The 16367-nt window shown below is 35.5% G+C and overlaps 3 protein-coding genes across 3 annotated transcripts; 1 reads left to right on the plus strand and 2 right to left on the minus strand.

Annotated features, from left to right (window-relative positions):
* Nucleotides 1–2076: 2076 nt before the first annotated feature.
* Nucleotides 2077–5774, plus strand: LOC125205280 (5'-nucleotidase SurE-like). The gene is made up of 10 exons (XM_048104118.1): nt 2077–2509; nt 2798–2892; nt 2991–3058; nt 3140–3183; nt 3267–3344; nt 3424–3577; nt 4418–4570; nt 4655–4765; nt 5113–5178; nt 5287–5774. Exons 1-10 carry the CDS (start codon nt 2250–2252, stop codon nt 5377–5379), a joined length of 1122 nt encoding a protein of 373 aa, XP_047960075.1. The 5' UTR covers nt 2077–2249; the 3' UTR covers nt 5380–5774.
* A 1079-nt stretch (nt 5775–6853) lies between these two features.
* LOC125206958 (probable disease resistance protein RXW24L) lies at nt 6854–8202 on the minus strand. Its single transcript, XM_048106171.1, has 2 exons — nt 8102–8202; nt 6854–7370 (listed from the first exon to the last, which is right to left on the minus strand). The coding sequence occupies exons 1-2, from the start codon at nt 8200–8202 to the stop codon at nt 6854–6856; spliced, it is 618 nt and encodes a 205-aa protein (XP_047962128.1).
* Nucleotides 8203–10627: 2425 nt separating this feature from the next.
* Nucleotides 10628–12304, minus strand: LOC125205281 (transcription factor MYB26-like). The gene is made up of 3 exons (XM_048104119.1): nt 12062–12304; nt 11854–11983; nt 10628–11370 (listed from the first exon to the last, which is right to left on the minus strand). The coding sequence occupies exons 1-3, from the start codon at nt 12192–12194 to the stop codon at nt 10734–10736; spliced, it is 900 nt and encodes a 299-aa protein (XP_047960076.1). The 5' UTR covers nt 12195–12304; the 3' UTR covers nt 10628–10733.
* Nucleotides 12305–16367: the final 4063 nt, after the last annotated feature.

The raw sequence follows: 16367 nt of genomic DNA on the forward strand, positions 1-16367 counted from the left end.
TTATGATCAAAATTGGCATATTTATTGATGATTATACAAATATCACAACAAAACATCATGGAAATAGACACCTAATGGGTCTCCGCCACGTGGTGTGCTGTAGAATCATCCTACGACGACCTCACGCGCTGTCTTTAGCGGTCGTCTTCACGCTCCAGTCAAAAAGTTTTTTTCACTAGAGATTCGGGAGGTGGGACCCACCGGGATGCCACCGTCAAATTTAAACAAATTGTTTTCTTATTATTTTATTTAGAGAATAATATATTTTAATTGTATATATTAAAATAAAATGGCTGGAAAAAAAAGGTAGTACTCGTCTGTTTCATAGTAATATAGTCTTTTTATCATTTTGGTAAGTTCCATAGTAAAAGAGTTATTTTCCTTTTCAGTAAAAGTCAACGTATTTTTTCATGCCTACTTTACTCTCTTTTACTTTATTCTCTCCTCACCTTTCTATCTTTTACTATCATTTTTCACTTTACTTAGCTCATCTAATACAAATTTTCTTAATATCCATAAAAAAAAAGAAACGCCTCTATTACTATGGAACGAAGATAGTATTAATTTAATTTTGTTACAACAAATAATTTTTTATTCTTATTTTGACGGTTACAACTTGCAATGTTTATGTCATGTACTCTTCACAATTTTTTAAGCGTTACATAATGCGGAATGAAACTTACACATGCTAAATAAATATACTATGTTATCATGTATTAATTATCTATAGTAGTTTGTGAATTAATATTGCCATAATATCAAAAAATCATTTCTCTTAATATTAATGTGTAGTGATTTATACTCTATTTAAATGGTCGTTTTCCTTTATGTTAGTACTTATTTACTTCAACAAATAAGTAATTGAATGTATAATCCGCGGCATTTAAGAGAGTAATCAATAGTCTATTCAATCTCAAACATACATTTTTGTGCCCACATAACATGATTTTGCTCCCTTTAGACCAATATTACTTCAATATCTCATTTATTGTTGTACGAAATAAACCGTACACTAAAGAATTCTCACAACCCCTAAAAATATTTTAGTTTTTCATTTCAATATATTAAAAATCAGCACACTCTCAATTAAAGCCTCTATAGCATAATAGAACTAGGTAAATATATACTCCCCCCTCCGTATTTTAAAAATAACAACTCTTTCTTTTTTAGTCCGCTTCTTTAAAAATAGCAACTTTCAAACTTTCTATTTTAGAAAATCTTTACATCCCTATATAGAGGTGTTCACGGTTCAGTGAACCGACGATTATGGTTCGGAACCGTTGGTTCCGATTTTAAAAATTGTTGAACCTAACAAACCGCGAGGGTGTTTTGCGGTTCCGGCTTCCGGTTCCAAAGCCGCGGTTTCGACTTCGGTTACAAACCGACGGCTGCCGAGTGGTTTTTTACGGTTTTTCACGAACCGTCGGTTTTTTGCGGTTCCTGGCTTGATTTCACGGTTTTCCTGGCTGGTTTTCGCGGTTCCGGTCCGGAACCACCTGTTTCGGTTCGAAAATTTTGAACCTCGAACCGAACCACGGTTCAAAAATTGACGGTTTCGGTTCGGGTAAATTTTTACGGTTTCTGTTCGGAATCCGTAATGCTTGAGCGATGTTACGATTTTCAGCTTTTAACCGCCGGTTCGTAAACTTTGGGCAGGTCTACCCCTATACATTAATTTATTTACCACTTATATCACTACAATTAACAACTTAAAGTGGACTCCATGATCCACTAACATTAATTCCATTACTTTTTTTTCTTCATCTCTTACTTTACCTATTTTTCTCTCTCTACTATTTTACCAATTTTTTTTCCCTTCTCTTACTTTACCAAATCGTGCATTAAAACCACGCCGTTTCAAACCTTCTTATTTTTAAAAAACGGAGGGAATATACCAAATAGTAATAATAAATAAATTATTCAAAACCGACATAGGAAAAAAATAAAATCACCGGTAATCAAAATCCCAACTGCAAGCTCAAGCGACTGCTCACCACGCGCCAATGGCAGCCCTCAATTCCCCCCTCTCTCTGTAAAAAACTCCCAAAATTACCAGCGGTTGAATCGCGCCCTCTCTCTCCCAACCTCACCTCATAATAGCCCCTCTCCCTTTCCCCCTACAGTAGCTTTGATTTTCCAAATCCCCCCATTCACTAATCCACCCCTCTTTTACCATCTCCTCATCATCACAATTTCCAGTCAGATTCCACTTCCTTTTTCCCCATTTCCCCCCCTATTTCACTCCCAAAATGAACAACTTACTCCCTGCCGGCCTCGTCTCCAATCTCCAGCAAGCGCTCGCGAATCGCAAGCCGGGCGAAGACGACGCCGTTTCGTCCAAGGCCGACGACGATTCCGCCCTCCCCTCCTCCTCCGAGGGCGAGGACAGCTCGAAGCCCGTGATTTTTGTCACCAACAGCGATGGGATTGAATCCCCCGGGCTCTCCTTTCTGGTCAATGCGCTCGTCGAGGAAGGCGCTTACAATGTCAACGTCATCGCCCCTCAATCGTAATTATCCTTCTCCTTTTCCTTTCCCCCCTTTTTTCATTTTCAATTTTATCGTAAATTATTGATTTTGCGTGGTTATTTAATGTTTTGATGCATTTTCAATTATGGTTTTTAGCTGAAATTGATTTGGGAAGGGTGTATTTCTAATGTGTTTTTGTGAATCTTGTCATTTGATTGAATGCATCTTTGCGTTTTCCATTGATATTTGGGGGCGAAATGCTGAATATTTTTTGTTTGATTTTTTTTTTTTTGGAGTTTTTGCTGATTTGCATAAGAGGGCAAATGTAGGGATAAATCGATGTCAGGGCATTCGGTGTCGCTCAAGGAGACTATTGAGGTGGCTTCAGTGCAGATTAAGGGAGCCACGGCATATGAAATTTCTGGTACGCCTTTGGTTCGATTTGTTTGAATGTTGTTTAAGGTTGAATTTTATGGGGGTGTGTGGTATTGAAGCAACCGTTGTGCTGTATGCCACTTTCAGGAACTCCGGTGGATTGTGTATCGCTAGCGTTATCCGGTGCACTGTTTTCATGGACAAAGCCTCTTTTGGTATTCATCCTGCCTTAAGTCCGTAAGTTATTTTAGGTGTTGCTTGTCTGTTAATGATGTCGTCTTGTTTCTTTCGTGTAGGTTGTAAGTGGTATCAACAAGGGTTCGAGCTTTGGACACCACATGTAAGTTGGTGCCTTTATGCTTAAGTCTTTGTGTCGCAGTGATATTTGTATATCTGTAGTATAAGGACAACATGTTAATGTAGGTATTATTCGAGCGTTGTTGCTGGAGCTAGGGAAGCCCTGGTTTATGGAGTGCCGGCCATCTCAATATCGCTTAACTGGTTTGTTCTTATTCTTGCAAGATTTTTTAATTTTACGCTCCCACTGCGTGTGATTGGATTTGATAGCAAACTATTGCAGGCAGAAGGATGAAAGTCAGGAAAGTGACTTCAAGGATGCTGTGACTGTGTGCTTACCGATAATAAAGGCAGCCATGAGAGATATAGAGAAGGGGGTATTCCCAAAAGGTTTCTCGTTGGACTTGGAACTTCCGACGTCACCCTCTGCAAACAAGGTTCGGTATTATTATCTTATTCACACTGATAAAAGTTTCAGTTTTTGGATGTGTATGATACATGGCACTGAAATGTTAATTTTTCGTGTTAATCTGTAGAAAGAACTAACTAAAAGTCCTTTTTTTTACTTTATAAGCCTCATACTTATGTTTTTTTGACTAATTTCATGCTCGTGGCTTCTTAATTTTTATGGTTAGGCCTTCATATCCCTGTATCGTGCGTCCTGTAAAAGTACTGTTTGAATTTCGTACAAGGATTATTGTAATAGTACTTGTGCTAGTTATTCTCTTTCATTTTATAGGTGACACGAACTGGGATGATAGATCTTGCTGAATTTATATTCTCTTTGAAATGCTAGATAAACGGTTGCCATGCTTTGTTATATTAGCATTGCTTGGTTAATTGTTTCTTTCACAAAATATAAGACTTGCTGGGATGAAGTGTTACGATGAAGTATTACTGTTCTTAATGCTGTCTTTGATTCTTGATACTTGATGCTGAATGATTTGGTTCATTGTGTGAAACTATCGTAATCACAGTAGCGCTTTAAAGTTTATAATTGCGCCCCATTGAAGCGCATGATTTATGTGGGGAACTAATTTACACTATCCTTTTCGCCACTCCAAACTGTTTGAGGTTGTAAGATATTCCTATTCTAAAAACCTTGGACCTGAAAAAAATCGCTCTTTTGCAGCTCATGTGAATAGTTAATGGTGGTTCACGGATTCTGATTCCTCTTTGCACTGCTTTGATAATAATGCTCTGTTTTATAGTGAAAACTGATTGAATTTATTGCTTGGGTGCAAAATGTATGGCATCGTTGCAATATAACTCAACAGGGAGTCAAAGTTACCAAGAGAAGCCACTGGAGGTCCAACCTTAACTGGCAAGCCGTTTCAAACACCAGAGCCCAGGCTGCTGCACGTTTCACTGGCGGTCAGCCACCCATGGGACTGAATATTGCCCAACTCAGCCGTGACGCATCTGCTGCTGTGGGTAGTCTATATATCGCCAACATGTTGTTTATCTTTTACTAGTGCTCGATGTGACAGTTACTTTGATGCTTTAATCCCCAGGGTGCTGCTCGTCGCCTGACAACTCAGAAAAAGGACATTGAGGTTGTGGAATCAGTTGGTGTATCACCGAAAGCTCACTTCAAAAAGACAGTCAAGTACTTCCGTGCAGAGGTAAAATATCCTACATTCCAACGTAGATAAGTGGCAGTGTCCAATGTTTTTACTCTTTGCTATGCTTTAAGATCACGATTGGTGAAGAGTTGCCTAATAATCCTTATTGAATTGCTTTCTCGAAAAGATCTTACTCTGCTTTAAACGAAAAAATTGTTGTCCGCTCCTTTGTATTATAATTTTGAGGTTGTTCGAATCATGTGGCCTCATAAATATCATTTTCCATCAAGGTGATTACAACGATTTTCTTTGCCTCTGTTTGAAATCTACATCGGTTTGAGAAAAATTTCACCGAGCACTGTTCTGTTGACTGGCTTGATGAATGACTCGACTATTTTATTGTTCAGATGCTCCCAAAGGACAACAAGGAAGATAGTGAGGATCTGGATTTCAAGGCCGTTGAGAATGGCTTCGTAAGTCTGTTTTCTTGCAAAATCTGCGTACAACGACAACATCTCTTTTCCACGGTGATTCAAAATTGGATTATTGGGAGTTAACGATTTCTGCATATCTCGAAACAGGTTTCACTCACTCCTTCCTACGCCTCTGTGGATTCAGAGGCCGATGCTGCAGCTCTGGACTGGATAAAGTCTGCAGTTCTAGAGGGACAATAGGAAGAAGACGAGATGGGAGCAGTCGAGCAGTTGGAACTTATTTGTACATTTGAAGCCTCGGGCCTTAATCGTCTGTCACATGTATTTTTCTAATACCATGTGGCTGTATTTATTTATTTATTTTTCCTTCATTTCTTCTGCAGCAACTAGTTTATTTCCCATATTTTGTGAGGCAAACGCTTCAGCTGCTAGTTTTTTTTCATCTACAGTTTCTTACCTACCAAAAATGGATCATAGGTTGGTTTTTTAGGTTCTTGATTTTGTGTTTTTTTTTTTTTGTTTATCCTCAAATTCTGGTTTTTGAGGTTGGTGTATTGGTTTGTGGTATAAACTCTCTGTTATGCCAGAAAAAAGGGCTTTTTAGATAATGAAATTTTCTTGCATTTTGGTTTTGAGCGATATGATGGTTTAACATTTAGTTGTTTACTACAATTGGAAATCTGGTGATATATATTTGTAATTATGAAAAATTGGAGATTTGTGAAGTATATTTGTAGTAGCTACTTATAATACTATTTTAATGGGGTGGGTTTTAAATATTTTGCTTTGTAGTAATTTGTTATATGATTATTGGGGTCAAAGTTATGAAATATTGGAAAAATAGATTTGACTTGTAAGGATTGCAAATTAGAAAGTAGTTGGGTCTTACATTTTCCTATCTCTTTTCAACATGATAAACAAAAACTTTATTTTTATTGAATATCAAAGGGATCATATAACTATCAAGCTCTGCAGCTTGTCTTAGGAAGCAGTAAGTTGAAAAGATACTTGTCCTTGTCCTTGCAATTCCTCTTGTTCCTCTAGCATTCTCTTCGCGCTCTTCACCGCTGATTTGCTGCACGTACTCAACACCACAGATTTCAGTGTCGGAATTTCACCAACTTCTGCAGGGAACTCCTTCAAATCTTTCAAGGAATAAAAATGAAGGTGCTCGAGACATGGGAAGTGAGAGCTTTCCATCGTCCAGCATTCCAAATTAGTTTCGCGTAGTGACAAATATTTGAGACTCGGGAACTGGCCTTCAACTGTCTCCCATTTTCTTGTTGTGAAAACTCCACGAAACAGCTTGAGCTTTTGAAGAAGGGGTAATGTACTTACCTTTTCCATTACGTCTTCCACTCTACCCATGGGCATTGAAAGGCTCAGGCTCTTGAGAGTGTGTGGAAAGTTAACCTTTCGCAACAAAACACATACCGGTAGCCAAGAGCAGCTAAGAGATTCGAGCTTCTGCAGATGTTTTAAATTATCAAGAGACTCAATTCTCATACCATGGTCGAAATAAAGTCTCAATTTTTGGATATTGGGAATTCTGCGAAGCATCATCTCATCACACTTGAAATTTAATACTCCTTTCAAGGTCTGTAGATTCTCCATGATCACAATGTTGTCACTCGGAGGAGCCGGGAGACGCCATGCTTCACTCCTCACCTTAACATGCCTCAGTTGAGACATGTTCCAAATTTGAACAGGTGCATTAACGATTCATGGAAGAAGGAACTTGGCTAGAGCGCCCGTGGATGCTAGAGCGCCCGTCAAAGTGAACGGCAAGAAGTTTCAAATTAACCAACTCAAACAATTTTCCCAGGGAGGAATACTCAGTGCTGTAATAATCATCATCGCATAATCTCATTGTCCTCACCAATTTTAAATTGGGCAACAGTAGAACTCTTTCACGATCACTTATACATGTTCGGGCATACGGTCTAGAATTCATGGCATCAATCACTTTCTCCTTTGGAGTACTTCCCATAATAGCTACACGTCGTTGGCTACACGTGCCTTGAGGACTATGTTGCCCGACCACATCATAAAACCTCTCCTTTTCAGCTTCTTTCAAGCAAAGGTCTCTCAATAAATCATGAATTTTGCACCACTTCATGTTTCCAGTTTTCCCAAACTTGTGAACAAGAATTAGATTTCTATCAACTAGTTCATTAAGTACTCTTTTGCAATTGTTTCCAAACTCTTGCCACTTATTGGTTTTAGAAATCCTTCAGAAACCCATAGCTTGATGATTGTCGAGACTCGAATTTCCCTATCCTCCTCAAACATTCCCATATATAAGAAAGCATGGCTTAAGATAAACTGGCAAATGGTTGTAGCTCAACTTCAGTATTTTTAAGCAATGCTTATCATTCTCCAAATTCACTAGTGAATTTATGCTTCTCCTAATAGATTTCCAACATTCTTTTGTTGAATTCCAATTTTTCCAAAAGACCTCCCATCACAACAATTGATAATGGAAGTCCTCTGCAACTCTTCACAATCTTCTTTCCAATATTCTCCAATTCCAAAGGGCAACTTTTCCCACCAAACACAATTTTGCAAAACATATTCCAACTACTTTCCTCATTCAAAAATTTCATTTCAAAACCATCGCTGTTATCCAATTGAGATCCCAAATTTGATAGTCTAGTTGTCACCACTATTCGACTACCATTACTATTGTCAGGAAAATAGCGTTGTATCTTCTCCCATGCCTCAATACTCCACATATCATCCAACACAATTAGATACCTTCTATATGATAAACATTTGTGGAGTGCTACTCCTATTTCATCTTCTCTCATTTGACTCAACCCTTGTTTATTGGCTTGGGATAGAATTTCACAAAGAAGTTCTTTTGTGTTATATTGTTGAGAAATGGTAACCCAAGCACATATATCAAAATGGTGACTAACAGATGGATGTGCATAAACATTTTTGGCAAGAGTGGTCTTACCAATTCCTCCCATCCCTACTGATTGGGATGACTTGGCGACTCTGTTCTCCATAAACGAGCTTCTCCATGAGTTGAAGCATGACATCATCAAACCCCACCATGGTTGTGTTGTTCAGCCTAGAGAGAGAAGATGACTTGAAGATGAAGATGAAGATGAAGATGTTGCAGAGACTTGTGTGTGCTGATCTTTGATCTCCATCACTTCTTTCTTGATCAAATACATATCCTCTATCACCTTCACCAGACTTTCATACAAGTCTGCAGATGTTGATGAACCAGCTGATGCTGAGGCAGCAGGAACAAGTTGATCGGCTATGTGAGATTCGATGGCATCTTCAGCCGCATAAGCTGCATCAGCGATGCGCATCTCCAACGGATCTGCTTCATCGCCGTCAGCATAAGGAGACTTATAACCTTCAAGAAATTCCTGCAAAAACATAACAATTTCAGTGAGAGATTCAACTTGTTTTTTGTCCATAGAAATCGGAGGGGAAGGATGGTGCTCGATCTGATGGATGGTCTGCATAACAGAAACCAGAGCTGCATAAGCCGCCATTGATAATTAGATAGTAAAATCTTTTTTTTGAGAATGTAGAAAGAAAATGAAGGAAGAATAGGTGAAAATGAATGGGAAGTATGCTCTAGGACATCACTTTGATCAATTATTGCCACTAGCTAATAAACTATTACTACTACTATTAAAAAATGTTTGGTGCATGCTAAAATAATCACACCCTTTTTTAAAGTTATGGCTTTTTTGAACTTTTTATTTAATAAATTAATATTCCGCACTTTGGCCACTCGCCAAAGTTATAGTACTAATAAATTGCTTGATTATTTTTTAAGTGGTATAATGATCTTATTTTTATTATAATTATAATTCAATTGAATTTATTATGTGTTAAATATTATTTCAATTTTATCAAGTAATGAGTCTAATAGAAATAGCAATATTAATAAATAAGAGCCAATATTGATGAAAATGCACATATATTGATAGAGGTGCGTTATAATCAAAACACACTCCTAGTGGATAACACAAAACTAATGTAATCTATTAGATTAAGATTTGGACGCCCAAGATCTAATCTTACGAGCTCTATTACTCTTGTATAGTATACAATGTTCATTATGGAGGTAAATCATCCTTTTTAAATTATTTTATAGTACTTCCTCTTGTCATAAAAATAGATTATTTTAAGCATTTTCATCCATCCCATAGCTTTTTTTGGTGTTGATTATATGTTAAAATATATCCATTTTTCAGTATTTACAATTAATCTAGTCCCAATGCATGGCATTACAGTGACCCAACCAAAGCTCAAATATTTGTAAAGCCCATGCTTTTATTTCAAGAACACCTACGTACTCTCTTCATCCCAATCCAATTAGTAAAATGTTGTAATTTGTAATAATGTCATGTGGGCGTGAACTTAATTATATGATTCTTGGGTGCAAAGTTATGAAATATTGGAAAATTAGATTTGACTTTTAAGGATTAAAATTAGAAAGTAGTTGGCTCTTACACTTTAATTTCCTATCTGTCCAATTAAAGAATTTAAATGCAATTTGTCTTTTAAAGGAGTGATAAAGGGAAAAGAGAATATAGGAAAAAAAGGGGGGAAATAAAACAAAATTTGAATTTAATAATAATAGTAGTAGAAAATAAAATGTGGTTAGTTGCCTCTAAAATTACTAAAAAGAAATGGAATTGCGGTGTATGTTTAGAGATGTCAGGAAAAAATGCTAGTTTATTTTGGATATTTCCCTTAAGAAAACTTTATTTTAGGGCTTTGTTTATTTTTGTATTTTACACTTTCTTGTAAACATATATTTCCGCGAATATAATTAATTAATGGTAAACATCCAAATTTGAGTGAGTTGCTACACTTTAGACTTCACTTTAATTTTAAAGAAAAAATCTACTATTAGTTTCTAGTTCTATGGTTCATATTTTCCATAGATGTTCCATGTTCAGTTATTCAAGATTAACTTATACGAGTTGCCAAAAAATGAATTGACTCTAAACTGTATATAATCCAGACCTAATCAATCCTACATAATATATTCCAAGATTAAATAGCAAACTTAACACGCTCCGATTAAATTACAATACCATAATTTTGTTTCACGACAAGGCCGAGAGTCATAAATCAAGACTAATTATAATCTCGAAATTAAATATCAGACTCAATCTATTCAACCCAATAATATCCACGAAACACAATTATAATTAATCCAAATATCAACATAAACTATGTTTCTATGCAAAATTAGTTCATAGTACATGCAAAATTAATTCCTAGTACCAAATCATCGAATCAACTCAAAGTTCATTTTAAGGCCGTTTTACATCGAATCAACTCAAAGTTCATTTTAAGTCCGCTTTACTCCATTCCTTCTAGAGTAAACTAAACCGAACTACAATTGAACTCTGCACTATCCAACAATGCTCTAAAATAAACTAAAAATGAAGGATTCGGCGATGGAAATTAGTTCAACATCGATCATAATCCCATCAAAATATGCATAAAAAAAGAGTCTGATTATTGAAAACATAAATATACATAATTCATGACCAAATCATAGAACAATAAAACAAGTTCATAAATATTCCGAGCTTCAATTCCGATCACGGCAGATCCGCCATCCGATACCCCGGAAGCGGCGGCAGGTACGAAACCGGCCGTACCAACGCCGACGCCGGCTCCGGCGGAGGCACAAACGCCTCCATCAGAGTCGAAATGCTCCTGATTTGGTTTTGGTAGAGCGGATCGAGCCCACCAACGCCTTGCTCTTGCCAAACAGCAGCGTTAATCGCAGAAGCCCCAAATTCGTACCCTCTCGCCAGCTCCGGCATCAGAGCCTCCATCACGGCGGCGTCGTGATCGTAGCCGCCGCCGTCGGCGAAGCCGAACAATGCGGCGGCGCTGTGATCTTGTCGCATGGCTTGATTGAGCGAAATTGGCCATGGGTGGAGCTCGGGAGGTGAGGGATCGAGTGGAATTGGGGCTGATTGGTGGTGAATTAGGGCTAAATTGGGGTGGTAGTTCGCCAATTGGTCGATTGGGAAGGGTTGCTCGATTTGGGGATTAGGGTTTGTTTGCTCAATTTGGGGATTTGGGGATGTCAAATTGGGATTTTGGGGGTTTGAGTTAGCCAGTACCATGTTGTGATGGGTCATGATTTTTTTCTTGATGCTCGAGTTCCAGAAGTTCTTCACCTCGTTGTCAGTTCGCCCCGGGAGATACCTCGCAATTTGAGCCCATCTACACCAAAAAAGATTTGATTTTTTTTATCATTTCAAATTCAATGGTGATCAAGCTTAATTATATTTCTCTCACCCCAATTTTGAAACATTTTTTTGTTAAAAACACAAACTTTGCAACAAGTTTGATTGTGTCCCATTTAACATATATACTTCAATGACAAAATAATGAGTTCTCAAGTCATAGATTTTATTTTTCTTTTTTGTTTCTTTTCAAATTAAATCAAGGGTCTCTAAAAAAATTCAATTTTTTTTAAAAAATTTGATTAACATCTCATCTGACATATTACGATGACAAAACCCAAGAATCTGGGTCCCATTCCGTCATCAGAACATGTCAGGTCTGACACAAATCAAACTTTTCACAAATTCTGAGTTTCAAGAGATAAAAAATCATAAGTCAAGAGAATTTATTCCAAAGAACACTCTTTTAAGTTGAAGAACACAAAATAAGATTGATTAAGACGACGGAGATGATGAAGACCTGTTTCCCAAGAATCGATGGAGCTCGATGATGAGAGCAGCTTCTTGAGGTGTGAAGTTCCCTCTCTTGAGATCAGGCCTCAGGTAGTTGATCCATCTAAGCCTGCAGCTTTTTCCGCATCTTTGCAATCCTACACACACACAAACACACACATGAAATCATCTAAACCCTAAGAGAGAGAGAGAGGGGAAAAGAGAGAGAGAGAGACCTGCGAGTCGAGGAACAGTGCTCCAGCAGCCATGGCCGTAGGTGGAGATGTAGTTGATGAGTTTCTCATCTTCCTCAGGAGACCAAAGCCCCCTCTTCACCTTCTGTTTATTGCAGCAGTTGTGATGCGACATGATTGTGTCTATGTTACCTTAATTTCTCCGAACTCCAACTGCTGCTGCTGAGTTCAGACAGCTTTATGCATTAGTTGAGTGCAGAGGGAATATTAGTGGAGAGAAATGGGAGAGAGAGAGAATTAATTGAGAGTGAAATGCAGGCGTTGAAGATGATTTATAGTGAGGGTTTTATGGCTGTGAATTGGCTTATAGTCCACGAGTCACCCATGCAATTTTTCTACACTCCCATCTGTTACCATCTTCTTCAAATCTATGTACATATACATACATATATAAGTGTGTGTAGGTGTGTGTGTATAACTTACCTAACTAATTTTTCATAATCCTCACTCATACTAAGTAAGACTGTCTTAGAGATACCTGTTATCTCTGTCCACTAAAAATAGATATCAGTGGACACGGCACATGGTTTAGTGAAAAAGGGGTTTATAGTATTTTGTGTTGAGAAATTTCTCGTCTCGACACAAAATACTATAGTGTTAGTAGTTATTAAGAACTGTAAGTATTATAACTGAAGAGTGTGAGTCAACAATAGATCTCACCTTAAACATAGTATTAGTAATAATTAGAAAAAATTATACTATAGTTGAAGAGTGTGAGTCGAGAATAGGATCTCACCTAAATGATAATTACTACTATAAATGAAAAGTGCCCATTTTTTTAGAAGGACTAAAATGAGAAATTATCTACCTTTTAGACTAATAGAGTATGTGTATTGTGTGTGTGACTTAGATTCTGAAATTGGAAAAATACATTAAAAAGATGTGAATGTGCACACTCTCACACTTAAAATTGTATTGTTTGTTGGGAGATGAGAGTGAGTCTAATCAATTAAAAGATACCGTAAGTAATTATTAAAAAATTTATAAACAGTGTAAGTCGACAATAGATCTCACCTTAACTATAGTATTAGTAATTATTTAAAAAAAAGTATATTCTAGTATGAGACTGTGAGTCGAGAACATACCCCACCTTAATGATAAAATAGTGACCACTTTGAACGATGGACTAAAATGATAAATTTATATGTTTTGAGGACTAATATGTGTGTGTGTAATTTAATTTTTAAAAACAGAAACAAACATTAAAAGATGTGAGTGTGCACACACTCACACTTAAATCGAGGGATGGGAAGGGATCTTTGAGGGAAAATTGGTGGTTTATGAAATAAGCAAACTACATTTATTAGACAGATCTACTCCAACTAACTACATAAAAATAGACATTTTGAAATACCATTTTTTGTACCAATATCACATATAGGAAATACAAGAAAACTAAGCCCATTAAACGTAGAAATGATTTGGTTCAAACATGATAAATATACATATGTATATTACGGATAATATGAAAACTAGTATACTAGTATTTTTTTATTGTAAGAACAAAAACATTGCATAGTAAAATTAACTGAATTTTTTCGGAAAAATAAATTTTTCGCCATTAATGGTATTAAAATTCTAGCGCTATACTCATTTACAAAGATGATGCATCCACACTATCTATTCACAATATAATATCTCATTTTCCATTATGGTATCTTCACAATTAAAAGTTATTTTTGTTTGCATTTTGGGTAAGTAGACCAACACTCCAGTGTTCCCACCAAATCAATAAATACACTCTTATTCAACTAAATTATATCCACTCATTTTTCTTTACATCGATCTCTTAAAATTCACACAGAGTCAAACGGGACACTTTATCCCGAATATATAGAGTATTTTTTATAGTAAGAACTTATTATGGAATGCATTACAATGAAATTAACTACATTTCATAAAAAAGAAATTTTCGCCAGTCATCAATTTTATATTTTTGCGATCTAATGTTTTAAAATGATTCTCCGTTCTCGCAATTTTTATTTGAATCTCTCCCTACACGTACGTACGTGCATGCGTTAATTGTTCGAATGAATAAAACTTATTTGGGCATGGGGTGCTTCACAATCTTAAACTTCTATGTAAATGCAAGATCCCACAAGGTTTCTTGAAATTTAAATTATATTGGCTCCAATTTTAAAATCATAATCATTCCTTGTACAACCATATTGACATAAACAAGCTAAAACATACAAAAACAAAGATTTGATATTTATTTGGTACTATCCAAAAAACTAGCCTGAAAATAAGTAATGGTAATTTTCTTACAAAATGAATAAGTATGTCTATGATGTACAAGGTGGTCCATAGATGTATTCTCCCTCCAAATACAGCTTCAGTTCTACTTGTCACTTTCTTGGTTTTAAGGTTTTAACTGTGACTGTCCTTTTTTATTGTAATTACTGTAAGAAATTACTACAAAATAAGAAAAAATTTAAGCCCTTTTGATGAGCTAATTTTTTAACGTGAGTTTAATTTTTCTTTTATGCTGGGCATTTTGTGGTCCATTTATGAAAATTTTAGCAGTTAATTGTTTTGGCATGTATTCATCATTTCAATTTGCAGTATAGTTAACATTGCCATTTTGATTTATTCATCACAAAATTCAATTTTGTGGCGAGCTAGCAGTACAAATTAATCAGTTCAGAATATTAACAACAAGAAAAGTAATGATATCAACGAAATAACAAAGCAAGTGTTCTATCTAAAAAAAAAAAATAGAAGCAACAAGTAGCATATATCATGGCATTATCCGTCAATCCTCATCCTTTGTAAACTAGTGGTCTCACTGCAGCTTTAAACTAAATGAGAAGTTCCGATAATAATTTCTAAACAATCACTAGGCGTCGCATATCCAAGCATAAACTATAGATCACATATATTGACTGTCGATCGTACCCAAACAAAGTATCGCGGACTATATATATATGGAATTGGTTAGAAAATGGTCTAAACGATAACCAAAATTTATTTATATTTCCTCTTCTGGTATGGATTTTGCAATAGTGAAAAAAAAATCAATACACTACATTAAGAATATAGATCTTAAATTCTTGAAAGGGATAAATATATTGATTAATTAGGGATGAGTACCACATTAAACTCAGCTTTTTCCTTAATGGTTTCACTCTAACAAGGAATCAACATCAAGAACAATGCCAATTGAAATCTATAATGATGATTAATGATTATGGTGCCATGTTTCTTATTTAAAATTTTGTTAGCCCGGGTGATTTTTGGTCCCATTTCTCATTCAACTCAAATTTTGCTTCTTTAATTTGGCTTTTAAGTGGTAGAGAAGAGAGACATTTTATAGCTAGAAATACGTGCAATTAATAATTGGATATATGAATGAGATAATATGCATCCTTAATTTTATGTTAGACTTTCTTGTAGGACATTTTAAAAAAATTCTACCTCCATTTCTAATAGTGCATTAATATCATGTAACATAGTATAATTTTAAGGGATAGAAGCTGAAAATTTCAAAATTAATAAAGACAAAGGTATAAATTTCTGTCATTTATGAATCGTGGTCATAATTTGAATTATGCAATGTTTATAGAGCCAGAATCGAGTCTAGGAAAAAAAATATAAATTTGAGATTATCCTTAAAAAGTTAATACTCTTTCCTTTCAATAATATAGGCGATCATTGAGTATTTTACAAAAATTGAGAATGGAATAAATAATTATGCAACAAACCTTAATATGCCCATATTATAATAAACTAATGCTAGAGTTGATAAAAGAATAAATAAAGAATACACTAGCACATAAATTAGAAAACATAATTATTTATGAAAGTATGCCTTATATATATTTGGAGCATCCGAAAAGGAAAACAAGCATAAACCCTGAATTTTTTAGTGTATAACAAAAAAATAGTACTAGTAATAACGAATTTCCTTGACATGAAAGATGTATAATTTACTTTTCTTGAAATACTAATACTTCATATGTTCACCATTAAATATTTTTATCTTAGTATATTGTGATGTTCATTGTAAAATGTTTCATTCTATTTTAGTAGTTATGGTTGATGAACTTCAGTTTCTACTTACTCAGTGTACTCACATTCACTCTAAAATTCGTATATAAAAATGAGATTTATATTTCACATGTCTTTTTTCACCTATATTCGACTAATTTATCTAAATTTATGATAAGTCTAACAGAACATTTAATGGTAGACGGAAGAAATAAAGTAGGGTCCAATAAATGTCATGACATGTACAATAATTAAACAAGGTTGACTTTTTAAAGTGAAGGGAAGAAATAAGCCATGC

Source organism: Salvia hispanica, chromosome 2, assembly GCF_023119035.1.
Source record: "Salvia hispanica cultivar TCC Black 2014 chromosome 2, UniMelb_Shisp_WGS_1.0, whole genome shotgun sequence".
NCBI lineage: Eukaryota > Viridiplantae > Streptophyta > Magnoliopsida > Lamiales > Lamiaceae > Salvia > Salvia hispanica.

Excerpts from the sequence above, each read along its gene's own strand:
- LOC125205280 (XM_048104118.1), top strand. The coding sequence starts at position 2,250 with ATGAACAACTTACTCCCTGCCGGCCTCGTCTCCAATCTCCAGCAAGCG. Across the intron at positions 2,893-2,990 it reads CACGGCATATGAAATTTCTG|GAACTCCGGTGGATTGTGTA; the intron begins GTACGCCTTTGG and ends TGCCACTTTCAG. Across the intron at positions 4,571-4,654 it reads GCCGTGACGCATCTGCTGCT|GGTGCTGCTCGTCGCCTGAC; the intron begins GTGGGTAGTCTA and ends TTTAATCCCCAG.
- LOC125206958 (XM_048106171.1), bottom strand. The coding sequence starts at position 8,202 with ATGGTGGGGTTTGATGATGTCATGCTTCAACTCATGGAGAAGCTCGTT. Across the intron at positions 7,371-8,101 it reads AGTAGGGATGGGAGGAATTG|GATTTCTAAAACCAATAAGT; the intron begins GTAAGACCACTC and ends GGGTTTCTGAAG.
- LOC125205281 (XM_048104119.1), bottom strand. The coding sequence starts at position 12,194 with ATGTCGCATCACAACTGCTGCAATAAACAGAAGGTGAAGAGGGGGCTT. Across the intron at positions 11,984-12,061 it reads CACTGTTCCTCGACTCGCAG|GATTGCAAAGATGCGGAAAA; the intron begins GTCTCTCTCTCT and ends GTGTGTGTGTAG. Across the intron at positions 11,371-11,853 it reads CATCGATTCTTGGGAAACAG|ATGGGCTCAAATTGCGAGGT; the intron begins GTCTTCATCATC and ends TTTTTGGTGTAG.